Raw genomic sequence first — 17,987 nt, 5'->3', positions numbered from 1 at the left:
TATAAAACAGGGCATCCTTGCTTTTATATTCTAGTTCTCTGGAAACGAATGCTAACACTGAATTTACCAACTGAACCAGCAGGTTAACCTTTAGGGAATCCTGCACGAGGACTCCTAAGTCCCTTTGCACATGATCCCAGCAGTTAACTCAACATTCATTAGTTAGTACAATGATTTGAGTCAAATATGATGTTCTCCTAAGGGGTTATCTATTGGTGGGTCCTCAGGTGGCTGTCGAGGCCAAACCGGGACAACGGTATTCTGGGCGTTCAGTACATTATGTCTAAACTAGTAACTGGTGATGATGGGGAACTGAACCAGGTTCATGAATGAAAGTCAGGTCCCCACCCTTCACTCCTCCAGAGGTCTCAACCTCTACAATAAGTAGGAATCAAACACAAGAAAACAGACTCTCTGAGCAAGGAAAAGCCATGATGGGCAAGGTTTGAGCAACTTACGCGAGCTGGGAGGCGGCAGTTTGTTTGGCCTGCTCCATGCGTTGCTTCAGTCCTGCCTTTGTGAGCGTGGACATGCGGGCATCGCCCTCCGGCGGAACATACGGATCAAATATCCCAGCTGCAGGGAAAGACGGAGTCAGCAACATAGTTAGCAGGCTCTCCCGCTGAGGGAAGAGTGAACATCGATTTCTACCACCCAACCCACCCCCCAAAATGCGTCCTGAATTTCCCAGGAATTCTTTTGGCTTCCTGGGAAAAAATAAAACAGAAAAATACGTACCAAGAGGTGAAAATATTTCCTTCTAGCTCTGCAGCTGATCCAAACCAGTCCAGAAAGTCAAAGCCAAGTTTACTGTCATATACAGAAGTACATGTATGCACACCTGGAAACATTCTTGCAGCAGCTTCACAGACAACATCGCACAGTAAAGATCAACTTTTAAAGATAGCTTAGCTTCAGCTTTCTGTCAGCTAAGCAACCATCACCCACCCCCCACCACCACAGGACATACCCTCTCTTTGCTACCATCAGGGAGGAGGTACAGGAGCCTGAAGACACACACTCAACGATTCAGGAACAGCTTCTTTCCCTCTGCCATCAAGGAGGAGGTACAGGAGCCTGAAGACACACACTCAACGATTCAGGAACAGCTTCTTTCCCTCTGCCATCAAGGAGGAGGTACAGGAGCCTGAAGACACACACTCGACGATTCAGGAACAGCTTCTTCCCCTCTGCCATCAGGGAGGAGGTACAGGAGCCTGAAGACACACACTCAGCGATTCAGGAACAGCTTCTTCCCCTTTGCCATCAGGGAGGAGGTACAGGAGCCTGAAGGCACACACTCAACGATTCAGGAACAGCTTCTTCCCCTCTGCCATCAGGGAGGAGGTACAGGAGCCTGAAGGCACACACTCAACGATTCAGGAACAGCTTCTTCCCCTCTGCCATCAGGGAGGAGGTACAGGAGCCTGAAGGCACACACTCAACGATTCAGGAACAGCTTCTTCCCCTCTGCCATCAGGGAGGAGGTACAGGAGCCTGAAGACAAACACTCGACGATTCAGGAACAGCTTCTTCCCCTCTGCCATCAGGGAGGAGGTACAGGAGCCTGAAGGCACACACTCGACGATTCAGGAACAGCTTCTTTCCCTCTGCCATCAAGGAGGAGGTACAGGAGCCTGAAGACACACACTCGACGATTCAGGAACTGCTTCTTTCCCTCTGCCATCAAGGAGGAGGTACAGGAGCCTGAAGACACACACTCGACGATTCAGGAACAGCTTCTTCCCCTCTGCCATCAGGGAGGAGGTACAGGAGCCTGAAGACACACACTCAGCGATTCAGGAACAGCTTCTTCCCCTCTGCCATCAGGGAGGAGGTACAGGAGCCTGAAGGCACACACTCAACGATTCAGGAACAGCTTCTTCCCCTCTGCCATCAGGGAGGAGGTACAGGAGCCTGAAGGCACACACTCAACGATTCAGGAACAGCTTCTTCCCCTCTGCCATCAGGGAGGAGGTACAGGAGCCTGAAGACAAACACTCGACGATTCAGGAACAGCTTCTTCCCCTCTGCCATCAGGGAGGAGGTACAGGAGCCTGAAGGCACACACTCGACGATTCAGGAACAGCTTCTTTCCCTCTGCCATCAAGGAGGAGGTACTGGAGCCTGAAGAGACACACTCGACGATTCAGGAACAGCTTCTTCCCCTCTGCCATCAGGGAGGAGGTACAGGAGCCTGAAGACACACACTCAGCGATTCAGGAACAGCTTCTTCCCCTCTGCCATCAGGGAGGAGGTACAGGAGCCTGAAGACACACACTCAACGATTCAGGAACAGCTTCTTCCCCTCTGCCATCAGGGAGGAGGTACAGGAGCCTGAAGACAAACACTCGACGATTCAGGAACAGCTTCTTCCCCTCTGCCATCAGGGAGGAGGTACAGGAGCCTGAAGGCACACACTCGACGATTCAGGAACAGCTTCTTTCCCTCTGCCGTCAGGGAGGAGGTACAGGAGCCTGAAGACACACTCAATGATTCAGGAACAGCTTCTTCCCCTCTGCCATCAGGGAGGAGGTACAGGAGCCTGAAGACACACACTCAACGATTCATGAACGGCTTCTTCCCCTCTGCCATCCGATTTCTGAATGGACATTGAACTCATGAACACAACCTCACTACTTTTTTTTTGCACTGCTTATTAAATTTAATTTTTTAAATATATATAGTTCTTAATGTAATTTACAGTTTTAATTCTGTATTGCAATGTACTGCTACTGCATAACAACAAATTTCACGACATAAGCCAGTGATATTAAACCTGATTCTGAAGTTTGTCATTCAAGCCAAATGAGATCTGGGGCCACAGTGCAAAACGTTTACCAACAGCACATATACTAGAAAAAGATACAGTTAGAGCCCAAGTCCCTGAGGGTCACGGCCTGTGGCTTCATGGTGCATGGATGTTGTCCTGTCCCCACGTTTCCGCAAGAGCAAGCCCGCAGCAGTGCCTCATCTCACACAAGCGCAGCCACAGAGAACACCATCCAGTTTGCTTTGCATTGAGCGAGCACTGGAGGGCAGCACTGACAGGAGCCCCCAACCCAGCCTGGACTCCAGCAGTACACAGCATTTCCTTCACTCACCGGTGGCTGCAATAGGCAACCCCTCACATGTACAGTTGCAAGACAAAGTTTGTGAACCCTTTGCAATTGCCTGGTTTTCTGCATTAATTACTCATGAAATGTGATCTGATCTTCTTCTATGTCACAATAATAGACAAGCAAAATCTGCCTAAGCTAATAACACACATACAATTGTACTTCTTCTCGTCAATACTGAGTACACCATTTAAACAATCACAGTCTGGCTTTAAAAAACTATGTGAACTAAAAGCTATTTGGACTCGGGTGTTCCAATCAATGAGATGAGATTGGAGGTGTGGGTTGTAGAGGTGCCCTGCACTATGAAAAAGACACACAAAGTCAGGTCACTGACAGAGCCTGGACAACTCAAGAGAGATCTGTTTATGTGCACCATGCCTCGATCAAAACAACATTCAAAGGCCCTTAGAAGAAGAATTATAGACAGGCATGAAACTGGAAAAGGCTACAAAAGTATTTCTAAAGACCTGAGTGTTGATCAGTTTACAGAAAGAGAAATTATCTATAAATGGAGGGAATTCCGTACTGTTGCCACTCTCCCTAAGAGTGGGTGTCCTGCAATGATCACACCAAGGGCACAATGTGCAATGCTGAAGGAAGGGAAAAAGAAGCCAGGGGTGACAGCAAAAGACCTGCAGGAATCTCTAGGACTTGCTAAAGTTCTGGCCGTGTGTTCACTAAGAAAATCACTTAATAAGAACAGTGTTCGTGGAAGGACACCACGGAGGAAACCCACTGCTCTCCAAAAAAAAACATTGCTGCACATCTCAAGTTTGCGAAAGACCACCTGGAAGTTCCACAATGCTTCTGGGATAATGTTCTGTGGACAGATGAAACAAAAGTTGGAACTTCTTGGCAGAAATTCACACCGCTATGTTTGGAGGGAAAAGGGGCACTCCACACCAACACCCATAACCTCATCCTAACTGAAGCACGGTGGAAGGAGCACCATGGTTTGGGGCTGCTTTGCTGCCTCAGGCCCTGGGCAACTTGTAATCGTTGGGGGAACAATGAATTCAAAATTGTATCAAGACATTTTGCAGGAGAATGTCAGGGTAGCAGTCTGTTACCTGAAGCTTAAAAAAAGTTGGATGATGCAACAAGACAATGAACCAAAACACAAGAGTAAATCAACAACAGAATGGTTTAAAAAGAAGAAAATTTGTGTTTTGGAATGGCCAAGTCTTAACCCAATTGAGATGCTGTGGCATGACCTGAAGAGGACTGTTGATGCAGGGTATTCCAGAAATATTGATGATCGTTTTGTATGGAGGAATAGTCTAAAATTCCTCCTCATTGTTGTGCAGGTCTGATCAGTAGCTACAGGAAACCTTTGACGGAGGTTATTGCTGCTAAAGGAGTTTCTACCAGTTATTAAATACAATGGTTCACATACTTCTTCCAGCCTGGACTGTGAATGATTAAACAGTGTGTTCAATAAAGACAAGAAAAGTACAATGGTTTGTGTGTTTCTGGTTTAGGCAGATTGTGTTTGTCTATTATTGTGACTTGGAGGAAGATCAGAACTCATTTTATGAGTAATTAATGCAGAAAACCAGGTAATCGCAATGGGTTCACAAACGTTTTCTTGCAACTGTATTATCAAAACACTGAAACATACAGTGAAATATATCGTTAATGTAAGAACCAAGAGAGTCCAAGCTGCAATGAAAAACTCACTTGCAGCAGCATTGCAGGCATATAGCATCAAAGATACAATGTTCTCTACAGTCACTGGCAGAGCAGTTGCCACACCATGCATGATCCATCCAGGTAGGATGCACTCCTGGGGCATTGATAACAATCTGGTCAAGGTTAACAGGGACATGCCAAAGTTCTTTAACCTCCTGAGGCAGTGTTGAGTTTCCTTGGCCATGGCTAGATCAGTCCAGGCTATTTGGTGATGTTCACACCTCTCAACCCTCCAACATAAACTGAATGTCCTCCTTTGTGGTTGAACCAGTCTACAATATCAGCACTTGGCTGAAAGTTGTGCCCTTTGACCACTGGTTTCTGCAGCAGTCTGACCTTCACCTCGACCAAACGTGTGTTTCTGGCACTAACCACTAGATGGAGTAAGAGCCCTGCAGCAGATTTGAACTTCCGTCCATGAGCATGGACTCACTGCGGGCCTCATTGCCAAGGCTAGATTTCCAATCTGCCCAAACTTTCCCCAAAGTGAGCATTAACCTCTGGGACAATGAAACAGAAAACTGTTGAAAATACAGTAGTTTTCTCTGAACAGCTTTTAGCAATAAAAATGTGGGCAATTTTGTGTGATGAACTACATATACCTGTCTGATTACGCCCTCTGCTGACTGCTCTTGTGGCTCCTCCCTCAGACCCCTGTATAAAGGCGATCGAGGCCTGAGCCCAGCCTCTCAGTCTCCAGGATGTAGTATGGTGGTCACTCCCTGCTTGTCCCTTCCTCCAGTCAATAAAATCCGATATCTCGCCTTACGTCTCAGAGTGAGTTATTGATGGTGCATCAGGTGTGGGGCCTGAGGCTCCTGTACCTCCTTCCTGATGGTTGAGGGGTAATAGCTGATCCTGAACCTGGTGGTGTGGGGCCTGAGGCTCCTGTACTTCCATCCTGATGGTCGAGGGGTAATACCTGTTGCTGAACCTGCTGGTAATGTGGTGAACTACATATACCTGTCTGGACACGCCCTCTGCTGACTGCTCCTGTGGCTCCTCCCTCAGACCCCTGTATAAAGGCGATCAAGGCCTGAGCCCAGCCTCTCAGTCTCCAGGGTGTAGTATGGTGGTCACTCACTGCTTGTTCCTTCCTCCAGTCAATAAAAGCCGATATCTCGACTTACGTCTCAGAGTGAGTTGTTGATGGTGCATCAGGTGTGGGGCCTGAGGCTCCTGTACCTCATTCCTGATGTTTGAGGGGTAATAACTGTTCCTCAGCCTGGTGGTGTGGGACCTGAGGCTCCTGAACCTCCTTCCTGTTGGTTGAGGGGTAATAACTGTTCCTCAGCCTGGCGGTGTGGGACCTGAGGCTCCTGAACCTCCTTCCTGATGTTTGAGGGGTAATAACTGTTCCTCAGCCTGGTGGTGTGGGGCCTGAGGCTCCTGTACCTCCTTCCTGATGGTTGAGGGGTAATAACTGTTCCTGAACCTGGTGGTGTGGGGCCTGAGGCTCCTGTACCTACTTCCTGATGGTTGAGGGGTAATAACTGTTCCAGAACCTGGTGGCGTGGGACCTGAGGCTTCTGTACCTCCTTCCTGATGGTTGAGGGGTAATAACTGTTCCAGAACCTGCTGGTGTGGGACATGAGGCTTCTGTACCTCCTTCCTGATGGTTGAGGGGTAATAACTGTTCCTGAACCTGGTGGTGTGGGGCCTGAGGCTCCTGTACCTACTTCCTGATGGTTGAGGGGTAATAACTGTTCCAGAACCTGGTGGCGTGGGACCTGAGGCTTCTGTACCTCCTTCCTGATGGTTGAGGGGTAATAACTGTTCCAGAACCTGCTGGTGTGGGACATGAGGCTTCTGTACCTCCTTCCTGATGGTTGAGGGGTAATAACTGTTCCTGAACCTGGTGGTGTGGGGCCTGAGGCTCCTGTACCTACTTCCTGATGGTTGAGGGGTAATAACTGTTCCAGAACCTGGTGGCGTGGGACCTGAGGCTTCTGTACCTCCTTCCTGATGGTTGAGGGGTAATAACTGTTCCAGAACCTGCTGGTGTGGGACATGAGGCTTCTGTACCTCCTTCCTGATGGTTGAGGGGTAATAACTGTTCCTGAACTTGGTACAGTGGGGCCTGAGGCTCCTGTACCTCCTTCCTGATGATTGGGGGTTAGTAACTGTTTCTGATGGTTGCAGTGAGAAGAGTCAAATGTGTCATCTAGCACCTCTCCTTTTTAATTGGCTGCAAGAAGGGAGGGAGGAGAGTTTTTTAATAACCAGTAATGGTCGAGAAATGCATGTACATGAAGCACAGCTACAAGACAGCAACATCCATTATCAAGGACCCTCAGCATCCAGCCCATGCTCTTTTCTGCCATCAGGATGGAGGTACAGGAGCCTCAGGCCCCACACCACCAGGTTCAGGAACAGTTATTACCCCTCAACCATCAGGAAGGAGGTACAGGAGCCTCAGGCCCCACACCACCAGGTTCAGGAACAGTTATTACCCCTCAACCATCAGGAAGGAGGTACAGGAGCCTCAGGCCCCACACCACCAGGTTCAGGAACAGTCATTACCCCTCAACCATCAGGAAGGAGGTACAGGAGCCTCATGTCCCACACCACCGGGTTCAGGAACAGTTATTACCCCTCAACCATCAGGAAGGAGGTACAGGAGCCTCAGGCCCCACACCACCAGGTTCAGGAACAGTTATTACCCCTCAACCATCAGGAAGGAGGTACAGGAACCTCAGGCCCCATACCACCAGGTTCAGGAACAGTTATTACCCCTCAACCATCAGGAAGGAGGTACAGGAACCTCAGGCCCCATACCACCAGGTTCAGGAACAGTTATTACCCCTCAACCATCAGGAAGGAGGTACAGGAGCCTCAGGCCCCACACCACCAGGTTCAGGAACAGTTATTACCCCTCAACCATCAGGAAGGAGGTACAGGAACCTCAGGCCCCATACCACCAGGTTCAGGAACAGTTATTACCCCTCAACCATCAGGAAGGAGGTACAGGAGCCTCAGGCCCCACACCACCAGGTTCAGGAACAGTTATTACCCCTCAACCATCAGGAAGGAGGTACAGGAGCCTCAGGCCCCACACCACCAGGTTCAGGAACAGTTATTACCCCTCAACCATCAGGAAGGAGGTACAGGAGCCTCAGGCCCCACACCACCAGGTTCAGGAACAGTTATTACCCCTCAACCATCAGGAAGGAGGTACAGGAGCCTCAGGTCCCACACCACCAGGTTCAGGAACAGTTATTACCCCTCAACCATCAGGAAGGAGGTACAGGAGCCTCAGGTCCCACACCACCAGGTTCAGGAACTGTTATTACCCCTCAACCATCAGGAAGGAGGTACAGGAGCCTCAAGTCCCACACCACCAGGTTCAGGAACTGTTATTACCCCTCAACCATCAGGAAGGAGGTATAGGAGCCTCAGGCCCCACACCACCAGGTTCAGGAACAGTTATTACCCCTCAACCATCAGGAAGGAGGTACAGGAGCCTCAAGTCCCACACCACCAGGTTCAGGAACTGTTATTACCCCTCAACCATCAGGAAGTAGGTACAGGAGCCTCAGGCCCCACACCACCAGGTTCAGGAACAGTTATTACCCCTCAACCATCAGGAAGTAGGTACAGGAGCCTCAGGTCCCACACCACCAGGTTCAGGAACAGATATTACCCCTCAACCATCAGGAAGTAGGTACAGGAGCCTCAGGCCCCACACCACCAGGTTCAGGATCAGTTATTACCCCTCAACCATCAGGAAGGAGGTACAGGAGCCTCAGGTCCCACACCACCAGGTTCAGGAACTGTTATTACTCCTCAACCATCAGGAAGTAGGTACAGGAGCCTCAGGCCCCACACAACCAGGTTCAGGAACAGTTATTACCCCTCAACCATCAGGAAGTAGGTACAGGAGCCTCAGGCCCCACACCACCAGGTTCAGGAACAGATATCACCCCTCAACCATCAGGAAGGAGGTACAGGAGCCTCAGGCCCCACACCACCAGGTTCAGGAACAGATATCACCCCCTCAACCATCATGATGGAAGTACAGGAGCCTCAGGCCCCACACCACCAGGTTCAGGAACAGTTATTACCCCTCAACCATCAGGAAGGAGGTACAGGAGCCTCAGGCCCCAGACCACCAGTTCAGGAACAATAATGAAACCTCAACCATCAGGAAGGAGGTACAGGAGCCTCAGGCCCCACACCACCAGGTTCAGGAACAGATATCACCCCTCAACCATCAGGCTCCTGAACCAACGTGGAGTTTGTCATCTTTTGCACACTGGTTGCTTGCTTGTTGTCGTGTGCAGTTTGATTTTCTTGTATTTATTTGCATCTACTGTGAATACCTGCAAGAAAATGTATCTCAGGGCTGTATATGGTGATATATAGATACTTGATAATAAATTTTCTTTGTACTTTGATCTTTGAAACAGGAAACCAAAATGAACAGAAATGTTCAATAAAGATATTGGTCATAAAGGAGGTGAGAATTGTATTTAAGATTCAATATTATTTGTCATTTCCAGTACACAAATGTAATGGTGATGAAATAATTGTAACTCTGGATTTGATGCAGCATAAAAATACACAATAAGATAAAGAACACAATTTTAAAACACAATAAATATAAATACATATGATAGCTTAGATACTGTGTCCATTGTGTTTGACTGTATCCACGTATGGTTTGAATAATGAACATAGAATAGTACAGCACATTACAGGCCCCTTGGCCCACAATGTTGTGCCGACCCTCAAACACTGCCTCCCAAATAACACCCCCCACCTTAAATTCCTCCATATACCTGTCCAGTAGTCTCTTAAACTTCACTAGTGTATCTGCCTCCACCACTGACTCAGGCAGTGCATTCCATGCACCAACCACTCTCTGAGTGAAAAACCTTCCTCTTATATCCCCCTTGAACTTCCCTCCCCTTACCTTAAAGCCATGTCCTCTTGTACTGAGCAGTGGTGCCCTGGGGAAGAGGCGCTGGCTGTCCACTCTGTCTATTCCTCTTAATATCTTGTACACCTCTATCATGTCTCCTCTCATCCTCCTTCTCTCCAAAGAGTAAAGCCCTAGCTCCCTTAATCTCTGATCATAATCCATACTCTCTAAACCAGGCAGCATCCTGGTAAATCTCCTCTGTACCCTTTCCAATGCTTCCACATCCTTCCTATAATGAGGCGACCAGAACTGGACACAGTACTCCAAGTGTGGCCTAACTAGAGTTTTATAGAGCTGCATCATTACATCGCGACTCTTAAACTCTATCCCTCGACTTATGAAAGTTAACACCCCATAAGCTTTCTTAACTACCCTATCTACCTGTGAGACAACTTTCAGGGATCTGTGGACATGTACCCCCAGATCCCTCTGCTCCTCCACACTACCAAGTATCCTGCCATTTACTTTGTACTCTGCCTTGGAGTTTGTCCTTCCAAAGTGTACCACCTAACACTTCTCTGGGTTGAACTCCATCTGCCATTTCTCTGCCCACTCCTGCATCCTATCAATGTCTCTCTGCAATCTTTGACAATCCTCTACACTACCCACAACACCACCAACCTTTGTGTCGTCTGCAAACTTGCCAACCCACCCTTCTACCCCCACATCCAGGTCGTTAATAAAAATCTCGAGAAGTAGAGGTTCCAGAACCGATCCTTGTGGGACACCACTAGTCACAACCCTCCAATCTGAATGTACTCCCTCCACCACGACCCTCTGCCTTCTGCAGACAAGCCAATTCTGAATCCACCTGGCCAAACGTCCCTGGATCCCATGCCTTCTGACTTTCTGAATAAGCCTACCATGTGGAACCTTGTCAAATGCCTTACTAAAATCCATGTAGATCACATCCACTGCACTACCCTCATCTATATGCCTGGTCACCTCCTCAAAGAACTCTATCAGGCTTGTTAGGCATGATCTGCCCTTCACAAAGCCATGCTGACTGTCCCTGATCAGACCATGATTCTCTAAATGCCCATAGATCCTATCTCTAAGAATCTTTTCCAACAGCTTTCCCACCATAGACATAAGGCTCACTGGTCTATAATTACCTGGACTATCCCTACTACCTTTTTAGAACAAGGGGACAACATTCGCCTTCCTCCAATCCTCCGGTACCATTCCCATGGACAACGAGGACATAAAGATCCTAGCCAGAGGTTCAGCAATCTCTTCCCTCACCTCGTAGGGCAGCTTGGGGAATATTCTGTCAGGCCCCGGGGATTTATCTGTCCTAATGTATTTTAACAACTCCAACACCTCCTCTCCCTTAATATCAACATGCTCCAGAACATCAACCTCACTCATATTGTCCTCACCGTCATCAAGTTCCCTCTCATTAGTGAATACTGAAAAGAAGTATTCATTGAGGACCTCGCTCACTTCCACAGCCTCCAGGCACATCTTCCCACTTTTCTCTCTAAACGGTCCTACCTTCACTCCTGTCATCCTTTTGTTCTTCACATAATTGAAGAATGCCTTGGGGTTCTCCTTTACCCTACTCACCAAGGCCTCCTCATGCCCCCTTCTTGCTCTTCTCAGCCCCTTCTTAAGCTCCTTTCTTGCTACCCTATATTCCTCAATTGACCCATCTGATCCTTGCTTCCTAAACCTCATGTATGCTGCCTTCTTCCACCTGACTAAATTTTCCACTTCACTTGTCACCCATGGTTCCTTCACCCTACCATTCTTTATCTTGCTCACTGGGACAAATTTATCCCTAACATCCTGCAAGAGATCCTTAAACATCGACCACATGTCCATAGTACATTTCCCTGCAAAAACATCATCTCAATTCACATCCACAAGTTCTAGCCTTAAAGCCTCACAATTTGCCCTTCCCCAATTAAAAATTTTCCTGTCCTCTATTCTATCCTTTTCTATAATACTAAAAGCCAGGGAGCGGTGATCACTGTCCCCCAGATGCTCACCCACTGAGAGATCTGTGACCTGACCCGGTTCGTTACCTAATACTAGATCTAGTATGGCATTCCCCCTCGTCGGCCTGTCAACGTACTGTGACAGGAATCCACCCTGGACACACTTAATAAACTCTGCCCCATCTAAACGCTTGGAACTAATCAGGTGCCAATCAATATTAGGGAAGTTAAAGTCACCCATGATAACACCCCTGTTATTTTAGCACCTTTCCAAAATCTGCCTCCCAATCTGCTCCTTGGTATCTCTGCTGCTACCAGGGGACCTATAGATTACCCCCAGTAGAGTAACTACTCCCTTCCTGTTCCTGACTTCCACCCATACTGACTCAAAAGAGGATCCTGCTACATTACCCACCCTTTCTGTAGCTGTAATAGTATCCCTGACCAGTAATGCCACCCCTCCTCCCCTTCCCCCCCTCTCTATCCCTTTTAAAGCACTGAAATCCAGGAATATTGAGAATCCATTCCTGCCCTGGTGCCAGCCAAGTCTCCGTAATGGCCACTACATCATAATTCCATGTATGTATCCATGCTCTCTGTTCATCACCTTTGTTCCTGATGCTTCTTGCATTGAAGTACACACACTTTAGCCCTTCTACCTTACTACCTTTACACCCTTTATTCTGCTGCTCTTTCCTTAAAGCCTCTCTATATGTTAGATCTGGCTTTACTCCATGCACTTCTTCCACTGCTCTATCGCTCTGGGTCCCAACCCCCTTGCAAATTAGTTTAAACCCTCCCGAGCTTGCTTTGATTATATACATAGGCTGATTATGTGTCCATAAAGTGACGCTGGGCCAGGAGTGTCTATACATAAGGTGACTCTGACAGGAAATGATAAAGTAGTGGTGATTGGGGGTGTGTTCGTGGGTGGAGGTCTTGATCAGCCTTACTACTTGGGGAAAGTAACTGTGTTTGAGTCTGGTGGTGCTGGTGTGGCTGCTACATAGCCTCCTCCCCAATGGGAGTGGGACAAGCAGTCCGTGAGCAGGGTGGAATCTTTCATGATGTTATTGACCCTTTTTCTGGCACCTTTCTGCATCTATGTCCTTGGTGTGGGGGGCAGGCTGGTGGCAGTGATGCCACGGGCAGTTTGATTACCTATTGCAGTGCCTTCCTGTCTACCTGAGTCCAGTTTCTGTACCAAGCAGTGATACAGCGTGTTTGGATACCCTCTACTGCGCACCTGTAGAAGGGCGCAAGACTGGAGAAGCCGCTGTGTCTCTGCATGCGCACTGCCACACTGAGAGAAACACCACCTCAAAGTCAACAGAGTACTTTTCAAAATGGACTGTCTGCTGTAGAGTAAGAAAGGTGCTGTCAATTTGTGCACAACAAACTCCCACTATGACAATGACCAAACAAATTGTTTCTTTTTCTTGTTAGTGATGTTGGTTGATGGATAAATACTGGCCAGAGTACCAGAAAGAATAAACCGAGGGCCATGTGGGAGGGAAGAGTGAAATTGATCTGGGTCAGTACAACATTGTGGGCCAAAGGGCCTTACTGTAGCAACATGTACAAAATGCTGAAGGAACTCAGCAAGTCAGGAGACACGGAGAGGAATAATCAACGTTTCAGGCTGAGACCCTTTTAACAGGACTGGAAAGGAAGGAGGAAGAAGCCAGAATGAGATGGTGGGGACAAGGAAGGAGTACAAGGTGCCAGATGAGAGATAAGAGCAGATGATTGGGGGAGAGGGGTCATAGGATAGGTAGAAGAAATAAAGAACTGGAGGGGGAGGAATCTGAGAGAACAGTGGATGGAGGAGAGAGGTGATGGGCAGGTGAGAAGAGGAGGGGTAACAGGCGAGACAGAATGGAGAATGGAGAAAGACCTGGTTTCACCTATCACCTGCCAGCTTGTACTTAGACCCTTCATTGGGACTAGAATACAAAGGTTTGGGAAGGGTGTAGAAGGTGGCAGGTGAGAGGCAAGATGGGTGGGGGAGGGAGAGATGACCAGAGAAGCTGGGAGGTGGAGCTATACTGAGATGGTCAATGTTCCATGTAATCAGCCCATAAGAGAGAGGTACAGAATTAGGCCATTCGGCCCACTAAGTTTGCTGTGATGGACCAGAATGCAAGCAGGGAAAAAGAATCAACAGAAACTTCCAATAAAGATAGCGGCCATAAAGAAGTTGAGACTTGCTCCACCACGCCATCGTGGCAGATTTATTATTCCTCTCAACCCCAGTCTCCAAAAATCTATCAACTTTCACTTTAAAGATACCCAATGACTTGGTCTCCACAGCTGCCTGTGGCAGTGAATTCCACAGATTCACCACCCTCTGGCTAAAGAAATTTCTCATTTGTGTTCTAAAGGGATGCTCTTTTATTATGAGGCTGTGACGTCTGGTCCTAGACCCCCCCCCCCCCCCCCACTTTGAAACAGTGCTGAGAGTTTCTTACATTGATCCTACATCCATCATCGTTATGTGCTGTGTTGTATGACGTGGGCGATCATGACCCCAGCCATTATCAGAGGTTGTCTGTCTAGCATCAGTGGTCGCATAACCAGGATGTGTGATCTGCACCGGCTGCTCGTACGACCATCCACCGCCAGCTCACATGGCTTCACGTGTCCCTGATCGGGGGGGGTCTAAGCAGGTACACCACCTTGTCCGAGGGTGACCTGCAGGCTAACACACCTCCTCCTTCAGCAAAAACGTGCAGTATCTCCACCACACCATCCATCATCCTAAATTACCTTATTGGAATGACAACAGCTCCCTAGGTGCTGGAATGTCTGCACCCGCCCCGGCACTCCTTCTCTGCCACTTGTCCCACACCCCTCCACCCTTGCCATTCCCAACATCCTTTGCTCCTACCCTATTTACAAACTTCTCTCCTCTCTATGTACAAAGGGCTCGGGAGCTCTAGCAAAATACACTGGAGACTTTTGCACAGGAAAATGTGTGGTTTGCATCAATGACCACCACAGTGCAAGGATTGTACTGGGGACAGCTCGTAAGTGTTGCCATGCTTCCAGCACCAGCATAGCATGCCCACAACTCTCTAAGCCTATCTTATACACCTTTGAAACGTGGGAGGAAACTTGAACACCCAGCGGAAATCCATGTTGTCATGGAGAGAACATACAAACTCCTGACAGAGAGCAGAGGAAATTGAACCGCCATCTAACAGCTGGCACAGTAAAGCATTAGACTGACCACTGTGCTACTGTGGCATTGAGATACAGAAGAAAAATCAGGCTATCATTACAACATTCTGTGAATTTTCAGTTACGTTAACAACTTCGGGTGGAGAAGCAAAACCTTATATTCCAACTGGGTAGCCTCCAACCTGATGGCATGAATATCAATTTCTCCCTCCAGTTAAAAAAATTTCCCTCCCTCTCTTCCCCACTCTGGCCTCTTAGCTCTTCTCATCAGTCTATCACTTCGCCAGTGTCCCTTCTTCTTCCCCTTCTCCTTTGGTCCACTCTCCGGTCCGGTCAGATTCCTTCCTCTCTAGCCCTTTACCTTTCACACCACCTGGCTTCACCAATCAGCTTCTAACTATCCTCCTGCCCCCTCCCCCACCTTTTTATTCTGTCATCTTTCCCCCTTCCTGAAGAAGTTTCTCGGCCCAAAACGTCAACTGTTTATTCATTTCCATAGATGCTGTCTGACCAGTATCGTGTGTGTTGCTTTGGATTTCCAGCATCTACAGAATGCCTCATGTTTCTAACTTCGCTTGCTCAAGCACTGCAAGCCTGACACTTGTGTTGGCAGGGACTGACCATCCATACCTGTACAGGATATGTTGATGGGTCTCTCCATGTACTGCTGCCGAACCACCAGGCCTGCAGCTTGCGCTCGTTTCTTGTGATCGACCGAGTCGTCCTGTTTACGGGGCGGAACATAATGCCTCTTCTTTGTTCGCACCAAAATCAGAGTGGCAGAAGCACACAGCTTAACAGGACTCAGCAGCGTTTGGACAACCTGTCAGACAAAGAAAGTTGTTCTCTGCATTAAAGCTCACATTAATTCATCTCTGTGGACATGTATGAAACATCAACACAAGAGATCTGCACATGCTGGGAACCCAGCATGTCAGGCAGCATCTAAAATAAACCCTATTATTGGTCTTGATGAAGGGCCTCAGCCCAAAATGTCAACTGTTTATTCCCCTTCATAGTTCCTCCAGCATTTCATGTGTGCTGCTCAGACACCCCACTAATTTCTCAGTTCCTGAGTCTCTTAGCGTTTCCGGGAATCCCTCCCATCTGTTCAACAGTCTCTTTGCGCCCCTACCATCAGGCAGGAGTTACCATACCGTTGTTAGAATGGGAGAGAGCTTCTTCCCCCAGTCTGTAAGACAACTGAATTCCCTGCCACCACCCAGGTCTCCTCAGCAGTCATGTTATACTGTTTACTTTTTAACTTGTATCATAAGTGCACTTAATTATTTGTTAATTTATTTGCTGTAATATTACTTTATATGTTTGGTCCGAAGAAATGTTATGTTTTGTTCTATACGTGTGTATGGTTGAATGATGATAAACCTGAACTTGATCAAGTCCATTCTCTTTAGACCAATATTTGAAAGAGCCTAGTTAAGTCTTTACCCAAATAATTGGTATAAAAATGAAAATCACTCAATGCATTCAAAATGGAATGGTGTGAATGGGGGGGGGGGGGGGGCAGCAGGAATTATCCGTCAGTCTTTATAGAGTCATATCTCTAGGACAAGGACAGAAACTGTGCCAGTATCTGAGTGAGCAGTGTGTACAGCCTGAGATTGTGCATATGTGTAAATTGATCAGCCTGCCACTATTCTCTACGCGGTGATCCCCACTGCCTTTCCCAAACCACAAGGCATGTCCGTTCACTGTCCATGTCCTGTACTCACCCTGGGTCATACATCATCTCTTACCCCCACAGTCCTGCCACTCGTCCCCACACATACACGCACCCTCCTGGAACCAGCGACCTCTCCGAGTTCCACCCTTTTGGTACCTGCAGACTCACTCCAACTTGCTGATTTCCACATCTGGCTCCTTTCCCACAAGTTTTCTGTTCTAGACCCTCCCCTCCTGTTTCCCCAACATTGTTTAATACCATAGACACCTATCATTAAAAAGTGGTCCGTGGACTCCAGGTTGGGAACCCATACCCTGCAGCGTTCCCCCTTTCCCGGAACTACTGGTTCCCTGGTCCCACTCTTTCAAAACTTGTAGATCAAATCCACTGGCTCCCTTCTCCCCACAGACCGTCCCCTCCTAATACCACCCCAACCGACTCCCGCATCCCCTTCCCCACTACCTGCCAGTTCCTCGCGCACATCTGTCCGATCCACCATTCGTTTCCCCAAACCCGGACCTGAAGGTCACTCTCTACGAGCCATTATTTCCCCACCTCCGGTCCCTCATCCCAGACCTAGACCCCGGTCCCAACCGCGCCCCACAGATTCCTCCAACCCCAATCCCATATTCTTCTCAGCTCCCGGAACCCCGTTCCCCCACCCCCCAGACCTGGCAGCTGCCTCCTGCTCCTCGCCCCAGCGGGGTCTCCACTGCCAGCAGCAGCCGACCTACGGACGCCGCCATCTTTCCCGCCGAGCTGCCTGACGGGAAACAGGAGGTTCCCGACGCCAGCGGCGCAGAGCGCCCTCTCTGGTGAGAGCGCAGCATCACGTGGATCAGGCCGCTCGGCCCCTCGAAGCTGAAGATCTCGGATCTAAAGCAACACCAAGAAGGAATTCAGGCAACATCTGTAGAAGGAAGTCGACAGTGGAAACACGTCATCTGATGCTGTCCAGAAGAAGGAGCTCAAATGAAAACGTCTACTGTCCGTTTCCCCCTCCAAATACTGCCTTACTCACTGAGTTCCTCCAGCACTCTCTGTGCAACGTTCTGTGTTTTTTACCGTCCTGATGTAATTGTATAAGGTGTGATCTGCCTGCATGGCACACAAAACCATAAGACACAAGAAAAGATTCATTTCAGTCCATGTGGCAATATTAATACCAGTTTGGCCATGCTGACCAGGACATACCTGCTTGCCTGAATTTGGCCCATATCATATCCGAGTACCTGTCCAATTGTATTCTAAGCATTGTAATTGTCCCTGCCAATAACACCCCCCCCCCCCCACTGGCAGCCGTTCCCTTTAACCACCAAGGATCAGCACCTTGTTAGGATGGAGAGGCTTGTGACTTCCCAAGATCCCGAGAGTAACACCGGCTGGAGCTTAGCTCCTGGTAGGGTCACCCATGGCGGTAAGGTCAAGGGGGAGGTTCC

At 48.5% G+C, this 17,987-nt stretch overlaps 1 protein-coding gene across 1 annotated transcript in view; it reads right to left on the bottom strand.

Moving 5' to 3' along the window:
* The window catches only part of mrpl45 (mitochondrial ribosomal protein L45), a 101,665-nt gene extending 84,332 nt beyond the window's left edge, over positions 1–17,333 (bottom strand). The window contains exons 1-3 of the mRNA XM_059957772.1: positions 17,220–17,333; positions 15,495–15,687; positions 459–576 (exon numbers count right to left, since the gene is read on the bottom strand). Of these exons, the coding sequence (XP_059813755.1) occupies positions 459–576; positions 15,495–15,687; positions 17,220–17,294 (386 nt within the window). The 5' untranslated portion in view covers positions 17,295–17,333. The remainder of the gene's footprint in view (positions 1–458; positions 577–15,494; positions 15,688–17,219) is intronic.
* Positions 17,334–17,987: the final 654 nt, after the last annotated feature.

The sequence above is a fragment of the Hypanus sabinus genome (assembly GCF_030144855.1).
Source record: "Hypanus sabinus isolate sHypSab1 chromosome X1 unlocalized genomic scaffold, sHypSab1.hap1 SUPER_X1_unloc_13, whole genome shotgun sequence".
Classification (NCBI taxonomy): Eukaryota; Metazoa; Chordata; class Chondrichthyes; order Myliobatiformes; family Dasyatidae; genus Hypanus; species Hypanus sabinus.
The sequence above is the reverse complement of the archived record's forward strand: the minus strand, read 5'-3'. Positions and strand labels throughout refer to the sequence as shown.